General features: G+C 41.7%; 1 protein-coding gene across 2 annotated transcripts in view; it reads left to right on the top strand.

The window, feature by feature from the left end:
- The window catches only part of IFT122 (intraflagellar transport 122), a 71,422-nt gene extending 45,106 nt beyond the window's left edge, over window positions 1–26,316 (top strand). For both annotated transcript variants that reach the window (XM_063121419.1, XM_063121420.1), the window contains 12 exons: window positions 1,464–1,630; window positions 3,096–3,267; window positions 4,966–5,068; window positions 6,810–6,950; window positions 9,264–9,361; window positions 9,688–9,788; window positions 11,474–11,639; window positions 18,836–18,947; window positions 19,797–19,925; window positions 21,008–21,087; window positions 23,759–23,923; window positions 25,776–26,316. In XM_063121419.1, the coding sequence (XP_062977489.1) occupies window positions 1,464–1,630; window positions 3,096–3,267; window positions 4,966–5,068; window positions 6,810–6,950; window positions 9,264–9,361; window positions 9,688–9,788; window positions 11,474–11,639; window positions 18,836–18,947; window positions 19,797–19,925; window positions 21,008–21,087; window positions 23,759–23,923; window positions 25,776–25,862 (1,521 nt within the window). In that variant the 3' untranslated portion in view covers window positions 25,863–26,316. The remainder of the gene's footprint in view (window positions 1–1,463; window positions 1,631–3,095; window positions 3,268–4,965; window positions 5,069–6,809; window positions 6,951–9,263; window positions 9,362–9,687; window positions 9,789–11,473; window positions 11,640–18,835; window positions 18,948–19,796; window positions 19,926–21,007; window positions 21,088–23,758; window positions 23,924–25,775) is intronic.
- The last annotated feature ends 405 nt before the right edge of the window (window positions 26,317–26,721 follow it).

Here is a 26,721-nt window from a genome sequence, read left to right as displayed (position 1 = left end):
ATCTCTGCCTAGTTCTGTCCTCCCTTGGAGTCTGGTACTTTGGTGCTTTCTAGCACCTAGAAATGTTTCCTTTCCCCATGGCATTGTACCACTCTGGTGCACTGTAGGAATGTGCCAAATTGACATGTGATACCATCACAACTCAACTTGATATGCTTAACATTATGCTCCATTCTGAGTATGTCTTTACTACGCTTCAAGTAACAAGACTTCTCTGTTGCTTTCTGTAGTGACCTAATCTATCTGTTTCTTTTCAGTGTGTGTGTGTCTCTCTTTCCCTCTTTTTTTCTTACCTAAATCCAATAGGGCCTATCATAACAGGTCACCCAGTAGTAGGGCTTTTTCTCTAATTTACCATAAATATTTTAAATAAAATTTGGAGGTTTTGATCAAATATCTCTGTTTAAGTCGAACCTCAGTTGCAGTTTCTTCACAACAATCCTGCAATTTAAGCTACTTTGGGTGCAATGCTATGCATGTTTAGACAGAAAAAAGTCAGAGAACTCCTTGAATTCCCCAGCGAGCATGGCTAGCAAGAGGGATGCTGGGAATTGTAGGACATTTTGCTGTCTACGCATAGAATTGCAGTCCTTGGTTATCATTTTATGGATGGAGAAACTACGAGAGTTTGACTATCTCATGGTCACTCAGTAAAGACATAGAAAGCTGCCTTATACGAAGGCAGACTATTGGTCCACTTGCCTCTGTATTGTCTACTCTGATTGGTAATTATTCTTCAGGATTCCAGACAGGAGTTTTTCCCACCCATACCTGGAGATAATAGAGAATGAATCTGGGATCTTTGGCATGCAAACGTGTGCTCTGCGGCTGAGTTCCAGCCCTTTGAGGAGGAATCTTCCCTATCAGAGTCCAACATTCTTACTTCCAGAACACAACATCAGTAAACTCTTACATTGTATTTAATCAACTGTATGGCTTGAATATTACCTTCCAGGCTCTCAGGTTTGCTAATCCTTCCTTAAGCAATGTTGAGCAAGCCGACTATGCCATTATGAGTGCAACAAGGTTTTTATCAGATTTCATGATTAACTCCATGGGTTTACATTGTGAGACGGAGCTCTTGAAAGAAAACTGTCACCTGTGTTTTAACTTTATTTACCAAAGTTGTTTTTGGCAAGTCAGTGAAAGCAAACAAAAACTGATGTTTCACTGGTTCTCCCTTCTATTGGCCTTTCTGTAGATGACTTGTCTTCTCTGTATTCAATTTGTGAGGGGGTTGTGTGTGTATATATATTGTAATACAAGTCATGCTTAAATCTAATCAGTCGATTTAGAAAATTTTGCTCTTATTGTTTACTCCTAGAATGGTGTAAGCTCCAATTTAGATACAAGAATACATTGAAATGTGAGTTGGTAGGAAAATGTGTATTGGGAATTGGGAATTGGTACAATGAAGACTACAGGACACTTAATCAAGAATGTCATCTCTTGTACTTCCTCAGGAATTCCTTGGCTCTGGAGACCCCAAAGATACAAAGATGCTAATCACAAAACAAGCAGACTGGGCTAGGAACATCAATGAACCCAAAGCAGCTGTGGAGATGTACATTACTGCGGGCGAGCACATGAAAGCCATAGAAATCAGTGGAGATCAGGGCTGGGTTGATATGTACGTTTCATCTGTTTTTCAGAGAACTCTGCAGCCATATTTTCAACATAATATTGCCTACTTTGTCTTCAACAGGTTTTGCAATCTGTGCTCACTCTGTGGAATACCCATATTGGGGTGTGTGTGTGGGAACTATTTGAAGAACAGTGGGATGGAGATTCTTATGGCCTGTACCTAATGGGATGGAGATTCTTGTGGTCTATACCTAAAGACTTTGGAGCCCTAATTGTTCTAGATGTTGTCTAAAACTGAAACAGATGACAGTTATAGACCATAGCCCCATCTTCTCACATGAATTAAATGTTCAGCTAGCCTCTTTTCAAAGCGCTCTTGCGCTTGTTTATTTGTATTTCCCCCCCCCACAAGATTGTGCCCAAAGCAGCTCATAACATATTAAATGAACAGCAGCTATATAGAGCAGTTCAAACACATAGTATGAACATTTGCAATTACAAAAACAATTACAATTTACACTCTTCAAGCTCAGGTATGATTCCTCTACTGTATCCTGAGTTTGAGTTGCTCAGTGGGTTGAATGGAGGCAATATATTTACCCAGTTTGCACGTCATGGATACCCAGGATTTAAGCAAATGCTGGGTAGCTGTGAACAAGTGGAAGTGAGTAAACGGTCTGGCTCATGGCCACTTCTCCACTCCCATTGAGATAAACAACTCACGAATGTCCTGTCCCTGGGTCATTTCTGTCATGATTGAATCTGGAATTGTGGGTTGTTATGGGGAGAACAACCCACACTTGTGTAACACAGCGTCCGTGGGTTGTTTAACTTAGGAAGCATGGGCGAGCAGAAGCCAGCATGCTCACTTGCTTACTCTTCCTACATTCACAACAACCCAGTTTAACAAGCCATGGGTTGTGAAATATGAACTGTTCATTGATTTTATTTTAGAGTCAAAAGGATTTAGTTCTGAAGGTGAAGTATCCTTTTTCACTGGAAGCTGGTATTCTCAGGCTTTTAATGAGATTCTAGAGAGTGGATTAAAAGGCCTCAGGGTCTGCATTAAGACTGCAGACTGTGGAATGTGCTATTGCTCTCATGTCCTACTTGTGAGCTTCCCAAAGGCAGCTGTTTGCCATTGTGGGAACAGATAGATAGGCCTTGGCTCTGATTCAGCATGATTCTTCTTATGTTCTTATGATTCTATCTAGCAAGGCTGTGCTGTGCATTCTAGAATTGGCATTTAATTAGTCGGGAGCTCTTGATTACAGTCGCACTCCAGCAGTCATTTTTGATGAACATGCACGTTTGTGGTTTGGCAAAGAATTGCTAGAGTATAAATGTAAACAAAAGTGTCCCACTGCATACTTGGATGTGTAGACAGCAGCCTGTGTGTGTGTGTGTGTGTGTGTGTGTGTGTGTGTATTCTTAAGATGTAGCAAGAATTAAGAGGAGTTATAGCCACTGGTGGAGCTAGATTTCTTCGTGTGTACTTTTAAATTTTTTAGATTGATTGATATTGCTCGGAAGCTGGATAAAGCTGAGCGTGAACCTCTGACAAAGTGTGCCTACTATTTCAAAAAGTTATTCAACCATGGCTATGCAGCAGAAACCTACATGAAGATTGGGGATTTAAAGGCGTTGATACAGCTCCATGTGGAAACTCAGCAATGGGATGAGGTAAGTGCAACTCCTTCCAAGAGAGTCATTTATCATGTCTGGTATTGGAATCCATTTGGTCTTACATCTTTAATTATATAAACACAATTCCTCTCACTGTTGAATTTAAACTTATGTATTTTAATATTCATACAAGTGGACCTACAACAAAATGTTGCAGTGTTGAGTGCTCCTGTTCAAAGTTTTATTCAACCAGGCATGTCCTTTTCCAGGATTCTCCATTCCACTCTCCTTCCCACTGATTTTCAGTTCCTTCCCCACAACAGATACTCAGTGTTCTGTGATGACTGAGCACGGTCAGTCCTCATTGGCTATTCTGGTGTTGTTCTCGTCCCTGCGCTTGGGGAGGAGGAGTTGTGTGGGAAGTAAAGATTGATTTATTATTAAATTTATAAATCACACTCCCTGCCTACTAGGCACTTGGGATGATGTGCAATAAAAATATCAAAACGTGTTATAAAACCCAAAACAGAAGGAGCAAAAACCCATACAATAAAATTAGAGAGCAACATTAAGATTGAGGAGCAACAAACATTGTACAACTTTAAAAGGCTGATGGAACAGCACAGCCTTTACTTGCCTGTCTAAAGACAAAAAACAAGGGAGGAGCTTGGGAGGAGCTTGAGGTTCACCCAAGCCTGCTGATACTTCTTTCTCATGTGGGAATGCTGTCTACCATTCATTAAACACTGGCACTCCAGGAATGAGTTCTCTAGTATATAGGATAGTACAATTAAGAGCAACCTTGTTACTCAAGGTTCTGAGAATAAATCAACCAGTTGCGTGAGAAGCCCTGCCATCTGAGGTGTTGATTAATTACAGTCTGAACTATGCAGCCAACAAGCTGAGCTGTGACATGATCATGTCAGACACTACCATGGGGCTCATTTTGTGGCAAGTAAAGAAACTAGGGGAAGAGAGAATGGTTGATAAGAGGTTCTATTCAACTTGACATGGTTCGCTACCCATGTTCCATCACTCATTCATTCATTCATTCAGTTTATTTATAAATATAAAAGCATTCCAAAGCAGCTAACAACATCATACAAAAACAAACCCAGCAATTTCAAAAGACATACAATGTGAAAAATTAACTGGTAATCAAAATGTTGCAATCAACCTATACATTTGAACCTATAAATGCCAGTTCAGTTAATTCATAAATGACACATTAATAATCAATAAGGGGGTCATAAAATAGTAGCAATATTTTAGTCCAGTGTATATACTTTAGCACCATTGTATGAGCCATGCAGACATAACATTAAATGAGGAAAGACCACCTTAGAACCAGGAGAAACCTGTTCTGAACTGCGAAGTCACCCTTAGAATTTATTGTTATGGTTAATTTGGTTTAATTTCTTGTAATATGAAGGAGCCTATGTAGGCCAATACATGCATGTTTGCTCAGAAATAAGCTTCACTATATTCAGTGGCCCTTACAGCCAGGTAAGTGTTCAAAGGATTGCAGCATGAGTTTTAGACTGTCTGGGGAAAGGTTGCTTATTGAAAAGATGCCACTGCTAATATTTTCTGTCACAAATGTATGTCGACCAAGGTACCAGTTCTTGGCCATACTCTGAACTGGGTCTGAAATCAAGCTCCACAGCAAACTAGCACACTGCGATTTTATTATTTGAGTATCTGCCATCAGAAGTAGTTCCTTACATTTGTTTGTGATTGTATCCTGTACTTCAGGCCTTTGCTTTGTGTGAAAAGCACCCTGATTTTAAGGACGATGTCTATGTTCCTTATGCTCAGTGGCTGGCAGAAAATGATAGATTTGAAGAGGCCCAAAAAGGTAGGGTGGTTGTTGTTGTTGTTGTTTTACTAAAATAGCAATGTATGTATTCAAAATGCACCGGGCAGTTCCCATAAACAACAGTGAGAGCATTGTCTATTTGGAAGTGATGCTAACATTTTCATTAAATGCGTAGGAAGAATCGAAATGGATCCTTCAAATATATTTTAGTTGTCAGAGAAGCTTTTTTATTTTATTTTATTTTGCAAGGATGGTAACTGGTTGAAAACAAATGTAATAAAAGCAGCAAACATGAAAAAACTTGGATTCTACATGCAGGCAAGTTCACACAATCACTGCAGCACACTGTGGCTTATTTAACAAACCATGGGTTATTTGAGGGTTCTTTAACCCTCAAACAACTCCTGCTGCCTAGGTCCAGGTGACATGACAAACCAGAGCAAACCGCCACCAGGGGCTGAATATTCAAAATGGCCACTGGCTTGCACTGCAATCCACCATGGTTTAAATAAGCCACGGTGGATCATGCGAACCTGGCCCTGTTGTACTCATTGCCTGCCTATAACAAGAATGCTTGACAGTAATTTGGCACATCATGTATGTAAGTAGCTAGAAAGGCTGGAGTCCTAAAACTTGAAGATACATTACTTTTTGTAGTTGAAGCATGTCACCACCCTGAGCGTGCATATCAATAAAACACATGAGAATGGCTTCCCTAATAGCACACTCCAGAGCCAAGTGCCAAAATCCTAGAGTATATAGTTTATTGACAAGCAGCTTCTGTGAAGTATGTTTCAGAAGTATTCCTACAAGGTTAAGTTACACATTTCTGGAAGAAGTTGCAGTTTATAAACAAACATGGAAGCAATCACATTAACGGAAATGTAGAATGTGAATCTGCCCTTAAGCTCATAAAATTGTCTGTATTTGGCTTTTATAAAGCACATATAGACTGAGTAGAGTTTAAATTCAGCCAGTGACTCTCTTTATATTCAGCGCTGATTTGGCTTTACATTTTGAACTTGGGTACAAGTATCTGAGATTAAATGACAAATACATATATGGCAATGTAGATTTGGAATTGTGTGTGTGTTAAATGGCTAGATTCTCAGCAATGAACAATAAGGATCCTTCGCATTCATTGAATGAAACTTGGCCACGTAAACACATATGTGTTGGTCTCCAGTTACCAGTGCTACTCATGTAGTTTGCCATTTTAACTCGAGTTTGTATTGAGTTAAAAACTAAAGTGTGGATTAAATCTCTGTGTGGGCTTTTTTCAAGTATGGTTATTTTGCAGCACTCAGGACATGAATGATCCAAATTCATATCATGAGAGAAGACACAAATACTCTTTTGTCACCGAGCTAGATTTGTCTCCTAGGTAGACAACTATCCAGTTATGGTTTTCTTCATTTCCGCTACTAGTACAGCACAATCCATTTAGCCCTGCTGTTGTACAGCCTCCATTTGTTTCAATGAGCCTTGTCAGAAGCCATGCAAAAGTGACCTTAGTATGAATGGAGATTGTGCAGCTATAAGTGCTTGCTGGATTGTGCCCCAAGTCCATCTAAGAAGCTTGAGGTACCACAGGAGCCACTAAGTGCCTTTTTGATGTATCTACTGCTACATTAATTTCCCCACAAGCATGTAGAAAAATGCCAGGGTCTAATCCTTTTCATCTGTTCCTTTGTTTAGTTGTGGGACCTGTTCTTAATTTAATCAAGTTAATTAGTTTAATCACTCTGTAAAATCTTCTTTGTTTTGGCCCCCTTTGCAGCATTCCACAAGGCTGGCAGACAAACCGAAGCTGTAAAAGTGTTGGAACAATTAACTCACAATGCTGTGGTAGAAAGCCGATTCAATGATGCAGGATATTATTACTGGATGCTGTCCATGCAGTGTTTAGATATCGCTCAAGGTAAGCAAATACAAGCAAGTTTACATGTTATCTGTTCAGGCATGAAGGCAAAACATCTAACAAACTCTGATGGCTTAACTGAACGCTCTTTGTTAATTGCTTGGGTTTCGTTCTATTTATGTTGCATGTACTGATAATCATACCTTTTCACATATGGTTAGAACGGCTGACAAGGACAAACTTCCATTCTTAATTCAAGCCCAGGCTGCATTTTCACACTTTTTATCCCTCAAAATATGGAGGGGCGCACAGTCACTAGGAGAGGCACAAGCCCAGTTAATGATAAGTATGGGGCTGGCCATGTCTACTTCCACCCATTCATATAAATCAAGAATGGGCAACTTGTGGCCCTTCTCATATGTTGGCCTATAACTCCCATCAGCTGTAGCCAGCAGAGCCAGTAGTAAGGGATCATGGGAGTTTGTAGGCCAAAACATCTGGAAGGCCACAAGTTGCCCATCACTGATTTAAATGTAGGGCACCTCTCTCCTCTTCTATGGGTGTTTTCCTCTCTTGAAATCCTTCTTTGGATATCTTAAATAATGTTGTGGCCTTGCTGCTTCTTTTTTCTTTCCATATGTTGCCCCTTCCAACAACTCTCATGCCCAGAATTTGGAGATGAGTAGCCTTTGGAGATAAGTAACCTGGGGTGAGGGGTCGTCAAATGTGTTCCTTCGCTTAGAAAGGCTCACTGTGACTCAGGTTGAGAAGATCGGCCATACCTCATTCATCAGCCTGCAGCTGAACGGGTAGCTAGAGGGTGAAGTTCAGACTACTAGTCTTTAAACGTGTGCGGCTTTTACGGGGGAGAGAAGTTGATATTCATTAGCTCGACTAACATTTTGTTTGTTCTGGCAATAATGTCATGGACCCAAGGCCCTACTGGGTATGCTCCAAATGTGTGGAGGGCGCGGCAGGGGAGCAGCTGCTGGAAGGTTTCTCAATCTAAATGTCCTCAGTCACCTTCACTGGAGATGAGAGGGGTCTCAGAAGCTATTCTTGATTATTTATACTGTGCTTTTAGGTAGCAATCTTGTGCCTTGGAAGACTTATCCCGGAGATAACTGTATTGATGAGAACACAATCCTAAACATGTTCATTCAAGAGTCGGTCATACTCTGTTCACTGCCAAATGTGCTTACGATTGCAGCCTTTGAATAGGAAAGGAAAGGAACCTCTCGTGCAAGCACTGAGTCATAGAGGGACGCCAGCTTTCGCTGACGTTTTCGTGGCAGGCCTTATAGCGGGGTGGTTTGCCGTTGCCTTCCCCGGCCGTTATTACCTTTTCCCCAGCTAACTGGGTACTCATTTTACCGACCTCGGGAGGATGGAAGGCTGAGTCGACCCGAGCCGGCTGCCTGAAACCAGCTTCCGCTGGGATCAAACTCAGGCCGTGGGGAGAGTTTCAGCTGCAGAAACTGCTGCTTTACCACTCTGCGCCACATGAATTTATAGACCTCCCCTCATTCATTTAACAACCTTGTGAAGTAGGCAACCATCTGTCAAGTATGCTGTAGGGTGGATTCCTGCATTGAGCAGGGGGTGGGACTCTAACGGCCTTTTAGGCCCCTTCCAACTCTACTATTCTATGATTCTATTTCAGAGAGTCGAGCTTGAGCCAGGGGAGAACAATTTGCCCAGTACCATTTATTTCTTATGTAGCTGTTCTGAGATTTAAAGCTGGGTTCAAATTCACTAGTGTAAGACATTGGCTGTCTGATAGCTTAGTGAGGACAAAATTAAGGTATAGCAAACATCTTTAACTATGTGACACAGTACAAGCATCCCTTTAGATTTGCCAGTATGCCTAGAATATTGGTCTGTCATCTCTTGTGCACTGAGCTAAGCCTGCAGTCTCTCCTGTGTAAACTCATTGAACTCAATAGGACTGGCGTCCAATTAGACATCCATAGCAGTGGGCTGTATGACTGTAAATTATCCCAAAGTGCTTGTTCAGTGTAAACGTAGACATGGAAAATGTTATTCCCTTTGCTTATAACTTTTGCAGATGGAGTTTCCAGAAATGGAAGACAAATACGCTCCACTGTTAGCTGTAGCCCCTGGCTATGTTAAAACTATGCACCCCAGCCATTTGTCTTCTTAATTTTCCTGCTTTGAAAGTATCAAATTGCGTATGAAGCTTGTCAAATTACATACACTATACTTTGAGGCACACTTGCTCAGTAGTGCTAATCTCTTAGGAGTGTTAATGCAGTAACCAGGATGGACTGTGCTCTTTCTTGAGTAAGTCTCTCACTGTTGGTTGGCAACTGATCAGAGGTTTTATACTGATACTGCCTTTCCCCCCCTCAGACGATGAGCAGCAGAAGACTGAAATGTTACAGAAGTTTCACCACTTCCAGCACTTGGCAGAACTTTATCATGCCTATCACTTCATCCACAAATGCACTGTAAGATACTCGCATGGAAATTCACAGTTAGTTCACTCTTTGTCCTTTAAACCATTCGACAGACAGTTAAGTGATGTAATGTGTTTCTTAGGCGTTTGGTGTTTTAGGCCTCTGTTCTCATGGAGAGGCTGGTACAGGATTGTCCCCTGAATAGCTTATCTTTGTGGCCTCTTTCTTTAGAGTCATGATTAGATCTATTCCTTTTGGACTCTTCCAGTGTTGTTGCTTTCTGAATAAAGGAGACAGTGTCAGGCAAGATAGAAATCAGTTAATGCTTAATTTTATGCATTTCTTATTAGTCTAACCTTTATTCTTTAACACTGCAGGAAGAACCCTTCAATCATTATTTGCCTGAAACACTCTTCAATGTGTCTAGGTTTTTACTTCATAGCCTTACCAAGGAAACTCCTTTGGGAATTTCAAAAGTGTATCCTCTGAAAGGCAAAAGCCAAATCCAAGAGCTATCTGGTGAGCCAAACAAAAGATTCATTGGCATGAGCTGCATACTGACAAGCTGTAAGGATATATGGAGAGATACATTCCATAGAAATTTATTGTGTGGTTATTCCATCTCTACAGTGTTTGAAGCGCTCGAAATATTTTAACCCTTGGGGTCATAAAACAGCTCCTGAATACCTTAGGAGATGTCCATAAACCACACAGGCATGTAGGTTAGAAAATCTGCCCTTCACTCAGCAAGAGTCTGCTTTGTCATCAGAGCATTTGATATAGTGGGCTCTGACCCAGGAATACTTATGTCGCAATAAATTTGCCAGTCCTTAAGGTGCCACAAGACTCTCGCTCTTATTTGCTGCAACTGACTAACATGGCTGCCTCTCTGGAATGTTGTTATTAGGAAGGACTTGTCAATTCCCCCTCCTCCACTTTCACACAGGAAGCTCTGAAGTGGAGTATGAAATTGACAAGTGCTTTAACAAGTAGGGAATATGGCTCTGCTGCTCTAAATCAAGTATTGTGTGGAGAAGGTGAAACTGAGGGGACTGTGCCTCTGTGGAGCTACATAGGGGATAGGTGGACTTGTCATCGTGCACAGTTGCACAACATTCCCCCGACAAAAATAATGTATGTGGGGTTTTTTTTTTAAAAAAAAACTACAACCGCATTTGCACATATTTAAGGATCTCCCCATTCCCCAGATTACCATTTGCGCAAGTGGCGAAAGCTGGAAAAGAAATGGCCAAAAAAGATCTCCAATTGGGAAAAAAATCGCTAAAGTCCATGACCACTTACCGGAATGGAAACACTGTGGAATTCTGTCAGGCTTAAATGGAATGGAATTCCCAACATTGCACATCCATAGCTGAAGTGTGTTAATTGGGATATCGGAATTCCTACAGAAGAATAAACAGGCATTATTAAAATGTGTGTAGCGTTTTTTCAAGGATGCCAAAACAATTCACAGAGTATACTTATAAGTACCAACGATCTACATCACTGGCTAAGGTGGACAGTCAAGGTTCCAGAGTAACTTAGTTTTTTGCAAATCCAGAGAGATGCTTGATAAAATGTCCCTACTGTCTTGTTTGATGATGCTGGGTGAAAGGTTTGGAGTCCAATTAACCCATTTCAGTGAAATAATTTAAATGAAAGCCTGTTAAGCTAAACTTATTTGATAGGAATTATCTGGACAGTAGATCTGGCCTTTTTGTCAACTGGGAGGAAGCACACTTGCTCTCTAACGTGCTTTGGGATATGTGTATGAAAAGCAGGTTGTGGCAGAGCTTATTTGCTTCCTCTTGCTTGTAAATGTTATGCTGTAAGACAGAGGCATTTTGATCAAAAGATCTTTACAGTCCTTCTTTGCGCAAATATCATTCATTCCTTGCAGAAAATAAAGAGTCTTCATATTGATGGGATTTCTCTCTCCCCTCCCCCTGTCCTCCCAAAACGCCCTTCCTTTCGGCAGCATCCTAGCAGTTGTTTCATATTTTGTTTATGTAAACATGCTTATGTAAACAGACTTCTCCAGCAGAGGCGTCTTTCAAGTCCTGGCTTTGCTTGTGCCTCAGCACATAGCAACTCTGATTGAAAGCAATGCTGTGGTTTTTCCTGCTTGCCATATGTACGTTTTGTTCCTTAATTTGATTACAGCAATACATTATTTGCCCTGGCAAAGCAGAGCAAAGCTCTGGGCGCCTATAAATTGGCTCGTCACGCCTATGACAAGTTGCAGGGGCTGCAGATCCCAGCTAGATTTCAGAAATCAATTGAGCTGGGAAGCCTGACCATCCGATCCAAGCCTTTTCAGGACAGTGAAGTAAGTTCCCATTTGTATTATTCCCGTCTTTTAATGCTTGACATGATGCAAGAGGCCAGGTTGGCACATGTGCAAAGCCTGGGAGCCATTGTGAGCAAATACATTACTTCGCATTTAATCACCGTGTCCAAGTGAAAATTGTGGTCTTGCATTTTCAGATGTCTTGTCTTTCAAGGAGCTGCCCCACCTTCTCATCTCCGCCCGCTTCTCTGCCTATTCCCACCATTCTGCCAAGCTTCACTTTACCACTTTTAAGTGTTCTGTTTTCATGTACTCCCCTAGGTATTTACTAGAGCCTTTCTTCTCTCTGGGGGACTGTCCATGTCTTATATTTACGCCTGCCCCATGCGTTGGCTCCACCTTTTCCAGCACTTGGGAATCATTACTCTTTGTAAATCATGTTTTTAAAAGCTTGCTTCCCTCTTTTTAGTGGTTGTCCAAGTCTTGCCTGTGTTCTATAAAATTCTATCTAAAGGGGCGTGCAAATCAAAATAAATTGTATGGTGCAAATGCTTAACCTTAAATGAACAGGAAAAAATGCACTCCATCTGGCCACCTGAAATAATATAAACACAATAAGGCCCTGGAGAATCATATAGCTGCCTGAAGTAATTGTGCAATTTAAAAGAACATGAAGTGAATGAATCAGAGGTCCTATGTTTCATCAAGTCTCTGAGCCAAAAAACCTGCTTCAGTAACCTTTGCTCACATCGTTCTGGCAATGAGATTTGTTGCATAGGATTCATCTAAAGCTGCAGCAATTGAAAATAGAATATGTAATGATCCAAGCAGCCATGTTCTGGAAGACTATTTATGCAATTTTATAGGCCCCAATTTCACTATTTCATGTTTGGCTCTTTGTTGATGCAACTCCATTAGTGCATGGCCCTCCAGGTGTTGGACTACAACTTCCATTAGTCCCAGCCTGACCAATGGTCAAGGATGATGGAGTTTTAGTCCAGTCACATATGGAGGACCGCAGGTTCCATACCCCTGGTGTAAAATAACATAAGGAAATAAGAATTTCAATGCTGGTTTAGATTATTTGACCCAAGGGCTGTGGTTTAGTGGTAGAGCACATGCTTTGCATGTGGAAGGTCCCAAGTTCAATTCCTGGCATCTCCAGGTAGTGCAGGAAAAAATCATTTCTGAAATCCTGGAGAGCTGCTGCCAGTCAGTAACAACATTACTGGGCTAGATGGACCAATTGTCTTGCTCAGTATAAGGCAGCTTCCTATGCTCATCTGATGATCTATTTAGCTAAGAATTCTGACTAGCAACATTGTCTAGGCAGGCTGCCTCTAGGAGGTTTACACCCAGTCATATGTATACAATCTTTTTAAATTTCTTTGTTTTTATGCAGTTGTTTTATGCTGTTGTTTTTATGTTTTTGATGGTTTTAAATTTTGTATACTTTATGTTTACTGTTTTTAACTTTTGCAAACCACCCAGAGAGCTTTAGCTATGGGACGGTATATAAATGTAATAAATAAATAAATTTCAGGATGGTTAGTAGTCACCGATATATCTGTGTCCCCCATATATTCATGTAAACCCTTTTGGCCTGATCCCTTTACGTTATGTGGCAATGAGTTTCATGGTCCATTGATATTTTTTGTAGGAAAGGGTTTCCTTTCTTTTGTTTTATACCTTCTGCCTGTCATTTTATGCTGTTGGGGACAAAGTGAACATTTTTTTCCCTTATTCATTCTCTTTATACTAGTCATGAGTTCATCGTGGTCTCGGTGCATCACACACATGGGCTCTGCACCTGCGTGGAGCCTTGTTTCGGGAACTTTCTATAGCTGAGAATTTGGCGGGAACTCTCCCCCTCGAGCCACTGCACATGCTCGGAGGGTTCCTGCCTGATCCCTCAGTTCTTCTTCGATCGCCATTGTCGCTGCATTGTCGGGAACGCGATTGTCATCTTGGTCAGTCTCGGTCAGCATCGACTATTGACGTTATTCCTATAACGTCTGCATTGGAAGGCAAAATTAGAGACTTGCCCCCACCTCAAGGCATGGCGCAGCTCCTGCAGAGGGGTCATTCACCTATATTGCTTGACCCACGGCAAGAGTTCATACACAATGCGGATCGTGCGCAAATGCAAAGGGACTAGGAACATCTAGATCACCACACTCTGAGCTGGACAGGGAATTGGAATGGTCTTTGCACGACCCTTATCATTATGGCTACCCTCCATCGCCACAGTGCTGAGCCCCTTCAGAGTTGATCTCTTGACCACCTCAGGAACATATTTTTGTTCATCAGTTCCACCATCAGTATTGGAATGAGCACAGAGATCTGGCAGCTTGTCGGGGCAGCCACAACTAGTAGCCCAAACAACATCCCTGTCGATGTCAAGACCTCCAGCGCTTCTGCCGTTGATCACTTCTCCAAGTTGAGAAACAGACAGGAAAGAGACTTCCCATCCCGAAGCATCACTGAGATCGTTAACTGATGATTACCATTCTGATACGATGTTGTATTCATCTGTTGCGCCATCAATCTCTTCACCAGAAGAGAGGGTCAGGTCCCAGGACCTAATATCACCATTGGACTTGAGCCACTTCTCAGACCAAATACAGAGAATGGCACAAGCTTTTGGCATAGGGATGCATTAGCCTGTCCAGAGAGTTGCAGATCCAGTTTTCAGTGTTGTACACACAGAAACTACAATGCCTGTAGCAATTCCACTCTTGCCTACGCTACTAGAGACTGTGAAGCAATTGTGGAAAGCACCTGCATCAATGTCACCAACATCAAAAAGGCTTGAGAATATGTGTAGAGTGTTAGGAAAGGAGGCAGAATTCCTATTTATGCAGTATTGAATTTGATGCACTTCCCCCATCTGGTATCCTTTGGTTCACCTCTCTGTCAATGCCACTGGAAGAGGAGGTGTCCTCCATCCTACAGAAAGGAGCAGTAATATCGGTGCCAACAGGTCAACAGCATACCGGTTTCTACTCCTGGTACTTTACAGTACCAAAGAAGGATGGAGGATTACATCCCATTTTGGACCTTCAAGATGTCAATTTCTTCATCACTACAAAGTTCCACATAGTGTCCCTAGCCACAATACTGCCATTACTGACCAGAGATGTGTGGTTTACCGCCATTGACTTGAGGGACATATATTTCCACATAGATATCCACGAAAAGAGCCAGCAGTATCTATGTTTTGCCATTGACCAATGTGCCTTCCAGTTCAGAGTGCTTCCTTTCGGTCTCTCTACAGCCCCACGTGTCTTCACAAAGTGTATGGCAGTGGTCTGTGCTTACCTGAGATAACTTGGCATCCATGTTCATCCTTACATAGACTGACTTAATTGTGGGGACTTCCAGGCAATCGACTCTTGAAGGTCTGAACATAGTACAGTCCCTTCTGGAAAGACTTGGCCTGATCCTAAACAAGGAAAAATCTTGTCTCGCCCCAACACTTTCCATCAAATCTATTTGAGCAATCCTGGACGCATCAAAGGGAAGGGCTTTTCTCCTCCTAGACAGAGCGAACATACTCGCTACACTTGCAGCCCAGGTGGCATGTGCCTGATCATCAGGGCCATGGAGGTACAGAAACTTTTGGGTCACATGGCAGCGACAACGATGGTTGTACCCTTTGCTCAACTCAAAATGAGGCGACTCCAGCTTTGGTTTACAAGAGCCTTCAATCCAGTAATGAACGCCAAGCAAACTCGAATTTGAATACCACTGAAAGTGGACACACAAATTAATCTGCTGATAGGAATGCCATTCACATCTCCAGTACCGATGAAACTACTCACCAAGGACGCGTCCCCGATAGGATGGGGTGCTCACTGCAACAATCTCAAGATTCAAGGCTTGTGGACAAGGAAAGAAAGCGCAGTGCGCATAAATTAGTTAAAGGTCCTAGCGGTACTGAAACCAGTGAAGGCATTTGAAACTGAACTGAGCAGTCATCACATTCAAATAACTTCAGACAACAGTTATTTGTCTGAAGTTATTTGACAACTTCAGTCTTTTATTTGATAAAGCAGGGAGGAACGAGATCTGTATCACTAACCAGGTTAGCAGTTCAGACTCTATAGTGGTGTATTTGAAGCAACATTACGGTGACAGCAGTCCACATTGCAGGTTGCGACAACAATTTGGCGGATCACCTCAGCAGGCAGGTCAGCACTACTCATGAGTGGCAACTTCACCCCTTTGCATGATATTTGAGTTATATGGGAAGCCATCGACAGACCTGTTTGCAACAATGAACAGCAAGGTCTGCCCAAGTTTCTGCAGCAGAGCAGGTATTGGGAAAGGGTCGCGAGGAGATGCTTTTCTACTAAAAGGGAACAAAGAACTATGCTTTCCCTTTCTGCCATTCCCGTTGCTCACGAGAGTACTAGCCAAGGTCGTGGAGGACAATACGAACTCTCATACTCCTGGCACCTTGGTGCCCAGGCAGGGATGGTTTGTGCCACTCCTGAACAGATCACAAGGCCAGTTCGTCCGACTCCCCTGAAAACCAGATCATTTGTACCAAGGTGAAGGACAGGTGAGGCACCCGGATCTCAACACTCTGCATCAGACAGTGTGGAGGATACTCCCTCAACGCAGGGAGAATTTTGCTCAAACGCGATCAGAAAGATTTTGGAAATAGCACTAAAACCTTCAACAAGACCTTCTTATAATAGGAAGTGGAGGGCTTTCATAGACTTTGCACTGCAAAAGCAATTTGATACTGTGACTTGTTCCATTTAACAGAACCTGCCGTTTGTGTTGACTTTGCTTGACAAGGGTCTGAAGTTGTCTTCAGTACGAGTTTATATAGCAGCGATTTCAAGTTTTCACAACTTTATAGAAGGTATTTTCGTTTTCTCTCACCCAGTTGTCAAGCGTTTTCTGAAAGGTTTATTGAACCTTTACCCACCTATAAAGAAAGCTGTACCGGCATGGAGTTTGTCCGTAGTCTTACACATGTTGACCTCCAAAACCGTTTGAGTCACTAGCTACAACAGACCTATGATTATTGACTTGGAAAGTCACATTCCAATGGCAATTATATCGGCAAGGAGAGCGAGCAAATTGTGTGCCCTCCATATAGACGAGCGCTACCCGGTGTTTCACCGAGACAAGGTAGTACTCCAGCCAGATGTGCAACTTCTACCTAAGGTTGTCTCTAGTGTCTACATCAACCAGGATGTTGTACTACCTACCTTTTTTCCAAACCCATCGACACTGTTAGAACGTACCCTACAGACCCTGGACATGTGCAGAGCTTTGGCATTTTACTAGACCCACACAGAATCCTTCTGCCAATCCCAATGTCTCTTCGTATGTTATGGTTGACATAGGAAAGGTCTGCCTGTGTCATCCCAGAGGCTATCTTCTTAGATAGTACAATCTATTAAGCTGGTATACCAGATGGCAAAGATGGAACCACCTCTTTCAGTTAAAGCACACTCCACTACAGTAGTAACAACATCATCAGCCTTTGATCATGGAGTATCCATTCCATAAATCTGTCGAGCAGCAACGTGGTCAAAACCCACGATCTTCGTACAATATTGCAGCCTGGATGTCCGGGCAAGATTGGACTCCGCCTTTGGGAGAGCGGTCCTGTTGTCTGTATTCAATTGAGGACACCTACCCATCTCCAGTAAGTGAGGTAACTAATTGCCCATGTGTGTGTTGCACAGAGATCGCGATGAAGAAAGACAGGTTGCTTATCTGAAACTGTAGTTCTTCAAGTGGTCATCTGTGCAGTCACACAACCTACCTACCATCCCCACTTTGTCAGGGGGCTATCATATAACATAGTAATTTCCAGTCCTCTTTCTGTGGGGCCGCAAAGGTCTCGGAAGAACTGAGGGAGCGGGCGGGAACCCTCTGAGCATGCGCAGTGGCTCGAGGGGAAGGGTTCTCGCCAAATTCTCAGCTATGGAAAGTTCCCGAAACGAGGCTCTGCGCAGGCCCAGAGCCCATGCGTATGACTGCACAGATGACCACTCGAAGAACTAGAGCTACAGGTAAGCAACTTGTCTTTTTTATATATACTTCTGCTGTAACCTGTTTGTCTCTCCCCCCCACCCGCACCCCATCCCTAAGACATTCTGTCTAAGTTAAACTGAAACCAAGCCACACTTGGTCTAAACAGCTTGGCCCTTCCGTATTACAGAGATGAACTCCTCCACTGTATTCTGTCATAATTGCTGTCATCTCCTGAGAAAGTCCTCATAATGGCACTTTTAGGGCACAATCAATCGTAAATCCCTGAACTCAGAGGCTTGCGATTTCACCCATCTAGCAGAGGATTTGGTGAGGGGGAGGGAAAGAGGCTGGGGTGGCGATAGGAAAAGGCATAAGCCAGCTGCCCCAGCCTCTGCCCCTCCGCACTCCCACAAAAGCCCCCTTTCCCCCATCTCCACGCTCCATTTACTGAGCATGGAGAGGCAGCCAGCGTAGTTCTCCCTCTGCGCCAGCTGCGAGGGGGTGGGGAGCCCTGTCTTCAAGCTTGGAGCCAAGAAGTCCCTGTCTAGGGGACATAGGATTGCTTCCTTAATATATCAAATAAGAAACATGATGTCACATACTTATAGCCTTATTGGTAGCTGTTATCCAGTGTTGGAAATCTCTCCTTCTGGGAGCCCCCAGAGACCACGGCCTGGCATGTTTTACTGAATCCATGTAAGATATTCTTAATTTAGAGACTGTTTATAACGTTTAAGGAGATAGTTGTGTGTGTGTGTGTGTATTAGTGGTGTTTTTCACCTGTACCTTTTGATATACTGATTTAATCTGGAGATTTCTAAAAATTGGCAAGTTAAACATAAAAATGAATATATCATGTAACTGGCTACAGAGATTCTGTGGCTTGAATCCAAAAGTGTGTTTCCAGGTGCTTTCACACTTGGAAAAAAAAACTCTTTTAAAATTAAAAAAAAAAACTTCCTTCAGGCTGTAGCTCCTTAAGCGGCACTAGAGGCTGCCTTGGAAGGTCTTCTGATATGTCTGGAGCAGAGTTTTTTGGGACGTGTCATAGGGGTTGCAAGGGAAAGTGTTCTTGGAATGGTTGCCCATTATTCTTAGGATCCCGCCTAAGGTGTTGAGATTGTGCTGGCTTGTTTGTGGTGACATTTATTTATTTGTTTGTTTATTTACCGCCCCATAGCTGAAGCTCTCTGGGCAGTTGACAAAGATTGCCTCTGTGTGTTTCTTTTCAGGAGCTTGTGCCTTTGTGCTACAGGTGTTCCACCCACAACCCTTTGCTGAACAACCTGGGCAACGTCTGCATTAATTGCAGGCAGCCCTTTGTCTTCGCTTCTTCATCTTACGGTACGTTGGAATATCATGGATAAACTGTATCTGACATCTGTAGAGACTGCAATTGCCAACATTCTCCTTTGTTAAAAGTTAAGCTAAATGTTTGTTGCCTAATAGCCTAACAGAGCTCTAATAGAGCCTAATAGAGCTCCGACTATTGGGCGGTATAGAAATGCAATAAAGAAAGAAAGAAAAAATAAATAACTGCACCTGCCTTCCTAAATAGCTTTGATAACAGTACCTGAAGAATTAATCTGTCTCATTTCTACATGTGATCATATCCTAATGATGCTGATAAGTAACCCCCACATTCTTTTCAGAATTGACCTTTCCCCCCTCCACCCCAAATCCTCTCTCTCTCCCCAAACCTGAATTGCTTTCGGTGCATGATGTAGGAAATTCAAAATAGTGACTTTTTGTTTCCACTTGTGTTGTTTTTCAGGTGAGCTATCAAATCCTTAATAATAATAATAATAATAATAATAATAATAATAATAATATAATAATAATAATAAAATTTATTTCTTACCCGCCTCTCCATTTTGATCGAGGCGGGGAACAACAGTAAATATAAAATACATTAAACTGAATTAAGAACATAATACACATTGTTAAAACATCCTAAAAATATTCTAAAAACATCTTAAAATCCCCCTGGATAGGCCTGCCGGAAGAGATCAGTCTTGATAGCTTTCTTGAATGCTTTACTAATGGAAACTTGATTTAAATGTTAAGAATGTATGTGTGGCACAATAATGCCTATTTCTTGAATAGATAGAGCAAGCATTATAGATATCCTGATGGATAACTGTCCTCTCCTTTTTCTTTCTTTCCTTTTCTTTTTGCCTGTATCCTTTTCAGACGTCTTGCATCTGGTTGAATTCTATTTAGAGGAAGGAATCCCTGACGAAGAAGCGGTTGCTCTGATTGATCTGGAAGTACCAAGACTAAATAAAAGAGACAGTAAATGGCAAGAGCAGATGAGTGACAGTATCCTTATTTATTTATTTATTTATTTATTACATTTTTATACCGCCCAATAGCCGAAGCTCTCTGGGCGGTTCACAAAAATTAAAACCACAGTAAAACACCCAACAGGTTAAAACACAATTACGAAATACAGTATAAAAAGCGCAACCACTCCTGGCAGTTACCTAGGAAAAACATGTCACTGTATCAAATATACAGTAACACTCTACAATCCTACTGTATTTTTAAACCTTTCTTTTGGAACAAACACGTCAAAAAGTTACGGCTAAAAATAATTGTTTTTTTTTAATAATTACATCCTCCAGCCAAGGAAGACCAGATTGGGCTTACTTTTAAATCCATCATTATCAATACCATTGCCAGTTCTTGTCATTTTATTGGGAAAGTGTTCCATTCATGATTGGAGTCTCGTACCACTGACTGCAGTATAAAGGCATGAAAGCAGAGAGGTTGAGATCTATTTTTAGGACAGGATGCAATGTGCAACCATATACAGAAGAAAACTGAGGATGGAAAGAATTAAAATAACAATTTTAAGGAACACTAGGAGAAAGGACTAGAGTAGCAGTATTAAGGTTCCTTATCCGATGGACTATTTAATAACTTGCAGATATCTAATTTCTGTACTCTGCTATTCAGAAAGCTGAAGCAAGCCTTTCTTTCTTTATTTCGTTTATACCCTGCCTTTTTTCCTCCAAGGAACATAATCCTCCTCCTCTCTTATGTTATCCTCACAACAACAACCCTGTGAGGTAGGTTGGGCTGAGAGTCTGTGACTGGCCCAAAGTCACCCAGTGGGTTTCCATGGCCGAATGGGGACTAGAACCCAGATCTCCCGACTCCTAGTCCAACACCTTAGCCACTATACCACACTGGCTTTACCTGGATGAACCCTCTTACGCAATCTTTTATTGTAATCCAGGAACTGCTAAAATAAAATGTATTGCCATTTTTCACCATTGGACAAGGGGAAACCAGTACTGGAACATTACAGAGGTTCTATTCCTCTGCCTTGGCACTCCATACAATTGTATAATGTGTGTATCGAAGCCCCCTGTTTTGTCCCTAACAAACATTCCTAGGTGTACAGACAATGAGGCTTCTTTATAAAGCGGATGAGATTGAAGAAGATGATCCATTTACAGCAAAACTGAGTTTTGAGGTTAGAAGCAATTTTTTTGTGTTTTCTAAGAAATCTCTTCATCTGGTTGTTTCTTGTGTGTGCTGTTAATGAATTGCAGAGAGGGCAAATCGAGGGAGCTACTGCCAGCAGATGTTCTCTTCATGCCCTAGTTCCATCCCATCAATAAATATTTCATAATCTCCTACAAACTTTCCCTCTCTTACTATACTAAATATAACCTTGGACTTTTCTGGCCCTCTTATTTCTCAGTCCTCTGGTACTATTGGTGGAACGTAAGACCCAGCAATAGATTTCTTATTTGATAGGAAGTTTGACTGGGTCATAGACCAAATTTACAGGAAGGCAAGGAGGGTACTAAAATTCATGAAAAGGAGAAATGTTAATATCCAATATGCCTCTGCCCATTTTAATCAGTGCGTTATCAAATAATGGATGGTTTGTTCATTTAAGAAATGCTTATCCCAGTGTTTTCTTAAATTTAAAACTGCTTTTAATTTGAACATCTTTGAGAGGCTTAAGAGGCAACTAGGTACGCTGTAGATTAATGTCTGCTAATAAACGTTGGACAAATAGGATAGCTTGAAAAGCGAAACATCATCCAACGATGAAATAAAACAAGAAGAAACTTTTCCATGTGATAAAATATTAACATCCTGTGTGGGTTTTCCAAGGAAGCTGGGTGTTTAAGAGAGAAAAGATTGGATGATATAGGTGTAGAAAAGAATGGAAGAAACCAATCAGGCTATTATACAGGAAGCCTATATACAAAGTGCATAGTTAAATTATGGAACTCACTACCACAAGATGTAGTGATGGCCACCAATCTGGATGGCTTTAAAAGGGGGTTGGATAAATTCCTGGAGGCAAAGGCTATCAATGGCTACTAGCCCTGATGGTTGTGTGCTATCTCCAGTATTCTAGACAGTAAGGCTGTGTGCACCAGTTGCTGGGGAATATGGTCGGGAGGGTGCTGTTGCACCATGTCCTGCGTGTTCATCCCTGGCCGATGGCTGGCTGGCCACTGTGTGAACAGAGTGCTGGACTAGATGGACCCTTGGTTTGATCCAGCATCAGGGCACTTCTTATGTTCTTAAGCCAGAGGGCTGCCTAGATGGTCTAAAAGCCTCTTGGTGGCTGTGAGGTGGCGTTGATTATATGACGCAGCAGCTACTTTGCAGCCATCACAGGGCTTTCCTGCGAAGCTGCGACTTAAAGTTGGAAACTTACCTCGTTTTCCCCCGGAGCAAAGCAGGTATGGCGCATCTGCTCCCTATTCTTACTCTGGAGTCATGGCAGAGATGTTCCCAGATGGATGACGACTCCTGATTGGTTGCTGTCCGCCCGGGCAGGAGGCCAGAAACCCCACGCCTTCCCCCAGCGTTGGGATTAGCCATTACTACCCCACTGCAGAGAAAACGTGGGGTTTTGCTTAAGGCAGCAGCAACCCGGCACCATATAGGCAGCCACCTGGAGCCAAAAAGGTGATGTTCATTTATAGGTTGAGGTATGGAAGGCAGAACAGCATATTCTTAAAGATATGAACTTTGGCTTATATTGTATGCCTAAACTGTAATGTAAAAAAACAGACAATATCCAACTGATTATCCAACTGAGCAAATGCATGAGGTCTGCAACAAAGGAAATCCAATCTTCAGTCTTCGTAGAGTATATGGTACTTGACCAGATGCATGGCTATTGACTCTATAGAACTTTTCAGCATAAAGAGAGTCAGAGAAAGAGAGAGAGTTGCCAATTTCATAGGTGAGCAAAGATATCAGTCTGGGTATTCTACACAGGACTAGGATGAACACCAGCTCTTGGCAGCCTTGAGTAAGCTGCCCTAGGTGATACACCCCCACAAACACAATTCATTATAACATAAGGAATTGCATTATAATATGATCACATTATGACAATACTTTGCCATCTGCACTGGCTGCAAATTCAAAATGCTGGTTGGTTTTAAGATATAAAACCCTTGGACAACTTGGGTCCAGGTTACCTGAAGGACTGTCTTTTCCTAGCTCTCCCTACTTGGACCTTAAGGTCTTCATCTGAGGTCCTTTTCCAAGTGCAGTGAGGGCTTTGCACTGGGATAAGAGGGCATCATTTAAAAATGGAGCCACAGCAGAGCAGTGATTGAATAGCATTGTGCGACCTACTGATAATGCCTGTGTAAATCAATCCAAAGGGTCTGAGGTTATTCTGTAATACCTGTGGGGCTCTGGGTACTTCCCACCCACCCCACTGCACCAATGGAATAGCACATTTTCCTACCACTAAAAGAGCAATAAATTTGCTCACAACCCTTAAAAATTATGGGATAAAAATTGTTGTTATTGTTTATTCGTATAAATCCACAAGGGCGTTACAACCATTGGATTTCTGACACCTTGGGTGACAGAACTGATTGGTTCTGGTGCTGAAGACTTCTGAGCTGAGGGGGAACTGAAACTTTCCAATTCTCCATTGCAACAGGACACATGCAAGGTCTCAAGGACTAGGAATAGATCCAAGGCTAAATATAGAACTGAAAAGAAACGGACAGCTCAGTCCAAATACAGCCTCAGTATATGCATTTTTTTTTTTAAAAAAGATAACCCATACATATTCCCCGAAAAGATCTTGTCTTCTCAATAGTCTGCCAAATTAAAATGCACCCCCCCTTTCATTCAATCTTTCCCTGCAGCAAGGGGGCTTGGAATTTGTTCCTGTGGTAGTGAACCGTGCAATACTCAGGTCAATGAGCAGGAGAGATGTGTTGGTTAAACGCTGGCCAAAGCCATTACGGTGGCAGTACTTCCGGTCCCTTCTACCAGATAACCCTATTACTATGTGTCCTTTCTGCTTTCAGGTATGAGCAATATTTTACTTGGGGGAGGGGAGGAGTAGGGGTGCATCTCAAAAAGGTTATTCCTCAAAAAATAAACAGTGGGGAGATTATTGTTTTTTAACATACTGCTGCTTAATCTAAAAAAAATACCCTTAGGAGTAGAATTAATGCATAAAAATAACATTAACTCTACTGCATAGGAGAAAGACTTGGCTAAAACATAGTTTTGTGGTTGCTATTGCGTGTTTTGGGGAACTAAATGAAGCAGCTGCCAGGGGCAAGCAGTGAATCTGTTAGTCAAGTGAAAGAGGATGGAAAGGTGAATTACATTTTTCTTTTGGGTTTTCCTCCCTCTTTTTCTGATTGTATTCAGATAGTGCATAGGTTGGTTCTTGCATAAATAGAGCGCTTTGTGTGAAGGAACATGGTTTGAGAATAAACAGAGGGAAGGTACAGCACAATTAAAGGACATTAAGGGTCAACCAGTCTGTATTCAGCGATCCTACGTGTATGTTCTCTTCAACTTGTGGAGCTTTGCCGAGGGGCTGAATCTTTCAAGGGAAATCTTTGCAAGATGCTTGAGAAATTGCTTCCAGAGTGTTAGCTGTGTTGGTCTGTTCATAGCAGAAGCAACCAAATTTGGAAACATTGGGGCCAAAGGCCATGATTTGTAGTGGAGAGCAGTAGTTCTGTCACTTTCCGTCACTTTTCAAGGCGGAGCCCAAATGTACACAACATAAAGGCAGAGTGACCCATTCACAATTGCAATCACTGGAGTGTGATGCAGCAGTTAAAAAAGCTGATACAGTCTTGGGCTGCATTTACAGAAGCACAGTGTTCAGATCATGGGAACCAATAGATCCACTCTATTCCGCATTAGAGCAACCAGGATGGTGAGGGATCTGGAAACCAAATCCTATGAGGAATAGTTGAAAAAGCCAGGCATATATAGCTTGAAGAAGAGAAGATTAAGGGGAGACATGATAGCAGTTTTCAAATATCTTAAGGAGTGTCATTCAGAAGATGGGAGAAGACTTTTTCTCTGTTGTTCCAGAGAGCAGGACTAGAACCAAGAGGTGGGAATTGCAGGAAAGCAGATTTCAGCGAAATGTTAGGAGAAACTTCCTAACAGTGAAAGTTGCTCAGCTGTGGAACAGATTACCCCAGGAGATGGTGGGTTCTTGTTCGCTGGAAGGTTTTTTTTAAAAAAGGAAAGGACGGATGGTCATCTGCAGGGATGCTGCAGCTGCACCCTGCAGTGCAGAGCCTGCATTGAGCAGGGCATTGGATTAGATGATCTCTAACGTTCCTCCCAACTCTATGATTCTATTATATTACTTATTTTCTTGTTATACTAGGATAACACTTGAAGGACAAATACTTCCTGCTCTGGGAATGATACCCCAGTCTTGATTGAATCCAAACTCAGTACAATTAAATTTGTTAACAAATCCGAATTTGTCGATTTCACATTGTAGTCTCCCATTGAAGTATTGTTGTTGAAGCTTGGTGACTTTAAGGTCAGTAGAAGAATGTCCCGGGACACTGAAATGTTCTCCCACTGGTTTCTGAAAGTTGCCATTAATATCACATTTATGCCCATTTATCCTCTTGCATCGAGACTGACATGTTTGTCCCATGGAAACAGCAGAGGAATATTGCTGGCAGGTGATGACATACGTTATGAGGGACAGTGTGAAGGTCTATAGGCCTCTGATGCTGTGGCTGATGCTATTAGGGTCCTATGTTATGGTTTACATGGATGATAATACACAGGGAGAAAGCACCAGAAATGGGCAGTCCATCCACCCATTTCCCCCCTGCATTTTGACTTCTCTTAGGCACACCTGACACCTGCAACCTTCATTTACAGATGTTTCATTCAGAAGATTATGAGCTCCTGGTGCTCCAGCATAACTGTTGCCCATATTGTCGGAGGAAGACAGATGAATCCTGCTAATGAGGGAAACCAGCGCTCGGTCATGGAGCAATTCTGCTGCTGAGACTCTATAAAAATGTTTCTGGGGTTCATTAGGTTTTGTTTAGGGGGAGGAAGTTCTAAAAAAAGAAATATATTTGAGATTCCTACTTTTCTACATATATTTAACAAGTGTAGTTGCAGAATGTGTATGACTGCTGAATGCTTTTTATGTCTACAAATAGAAAGGAGGATCCATGGAGGTATATATTTAAATATATATATTTTTAAAAAACCTGGTATACTAGAATGTATTTTTGGCATTTTCATGAGAACCTGTTAATTTGTCACAGATTGAACAATAACCTTTTAGGGTGATATTTTGCCTGGAGAAAAACATGCTGGTTTGTCACCTGCTGTCATTAGTTCTGATTTGGCCCCTTAATATTTGGGCTTTATGACAATTTCCAATAAAATAAGTTTAAAAATAAACATTGTTGGCTTTTTATTTTGAGCATTTGTCCTTGACCTCTGTTTGAACTGCAGTTTTGAAAAATGGGCTTCCACAATTTTGACAAAATAATTGTAGTTCTACAAAGGACACTACCTTTTCAAGGTCTGATTTACTGAGAAATCTCTCCTGATATTTAGAAGAGTGTTACTGGAGTGCAAGTCCCATAGGATGTAATACACAAAAGCATTCATTTGTTGAAGTATCAAAATTGTTAGGATCCTTTCACATAATCAGAAGATGTAACATGCTAATTACTAGAATAAATCTGCAAATAGGTAAAGACCAAAATAGCTTAAATACTTCAATATCACTTATAGAGCTGAACTTTGGTATGCATATAGTTCAAAATGCTCTGATGATTAGAAATGTATGATGATGTGTTATTTG

This window comes from Elgaria multicarinata, chromosome 3 (assembly GCF_023053635.1).
Source record: "Elgaria multicarinata webbii isolate HBS135686 ecotype San Diego chromosome 3, rElgMul1.1.pri, whole genome shotgun sequence".
Classification (NCBI taxonomy): domain Eukaryota; kingdom Metazoa; phylum Chordata; class Lepidosauria; order Squamata; family Anguidae; genus Elgaria; species Elgaria multicarinata.
The sequence above is the reverse complement of the archived record's forward strand: the minus strand, read 5'-3'. Positions and strand labels throughout refer to the sequence as shown.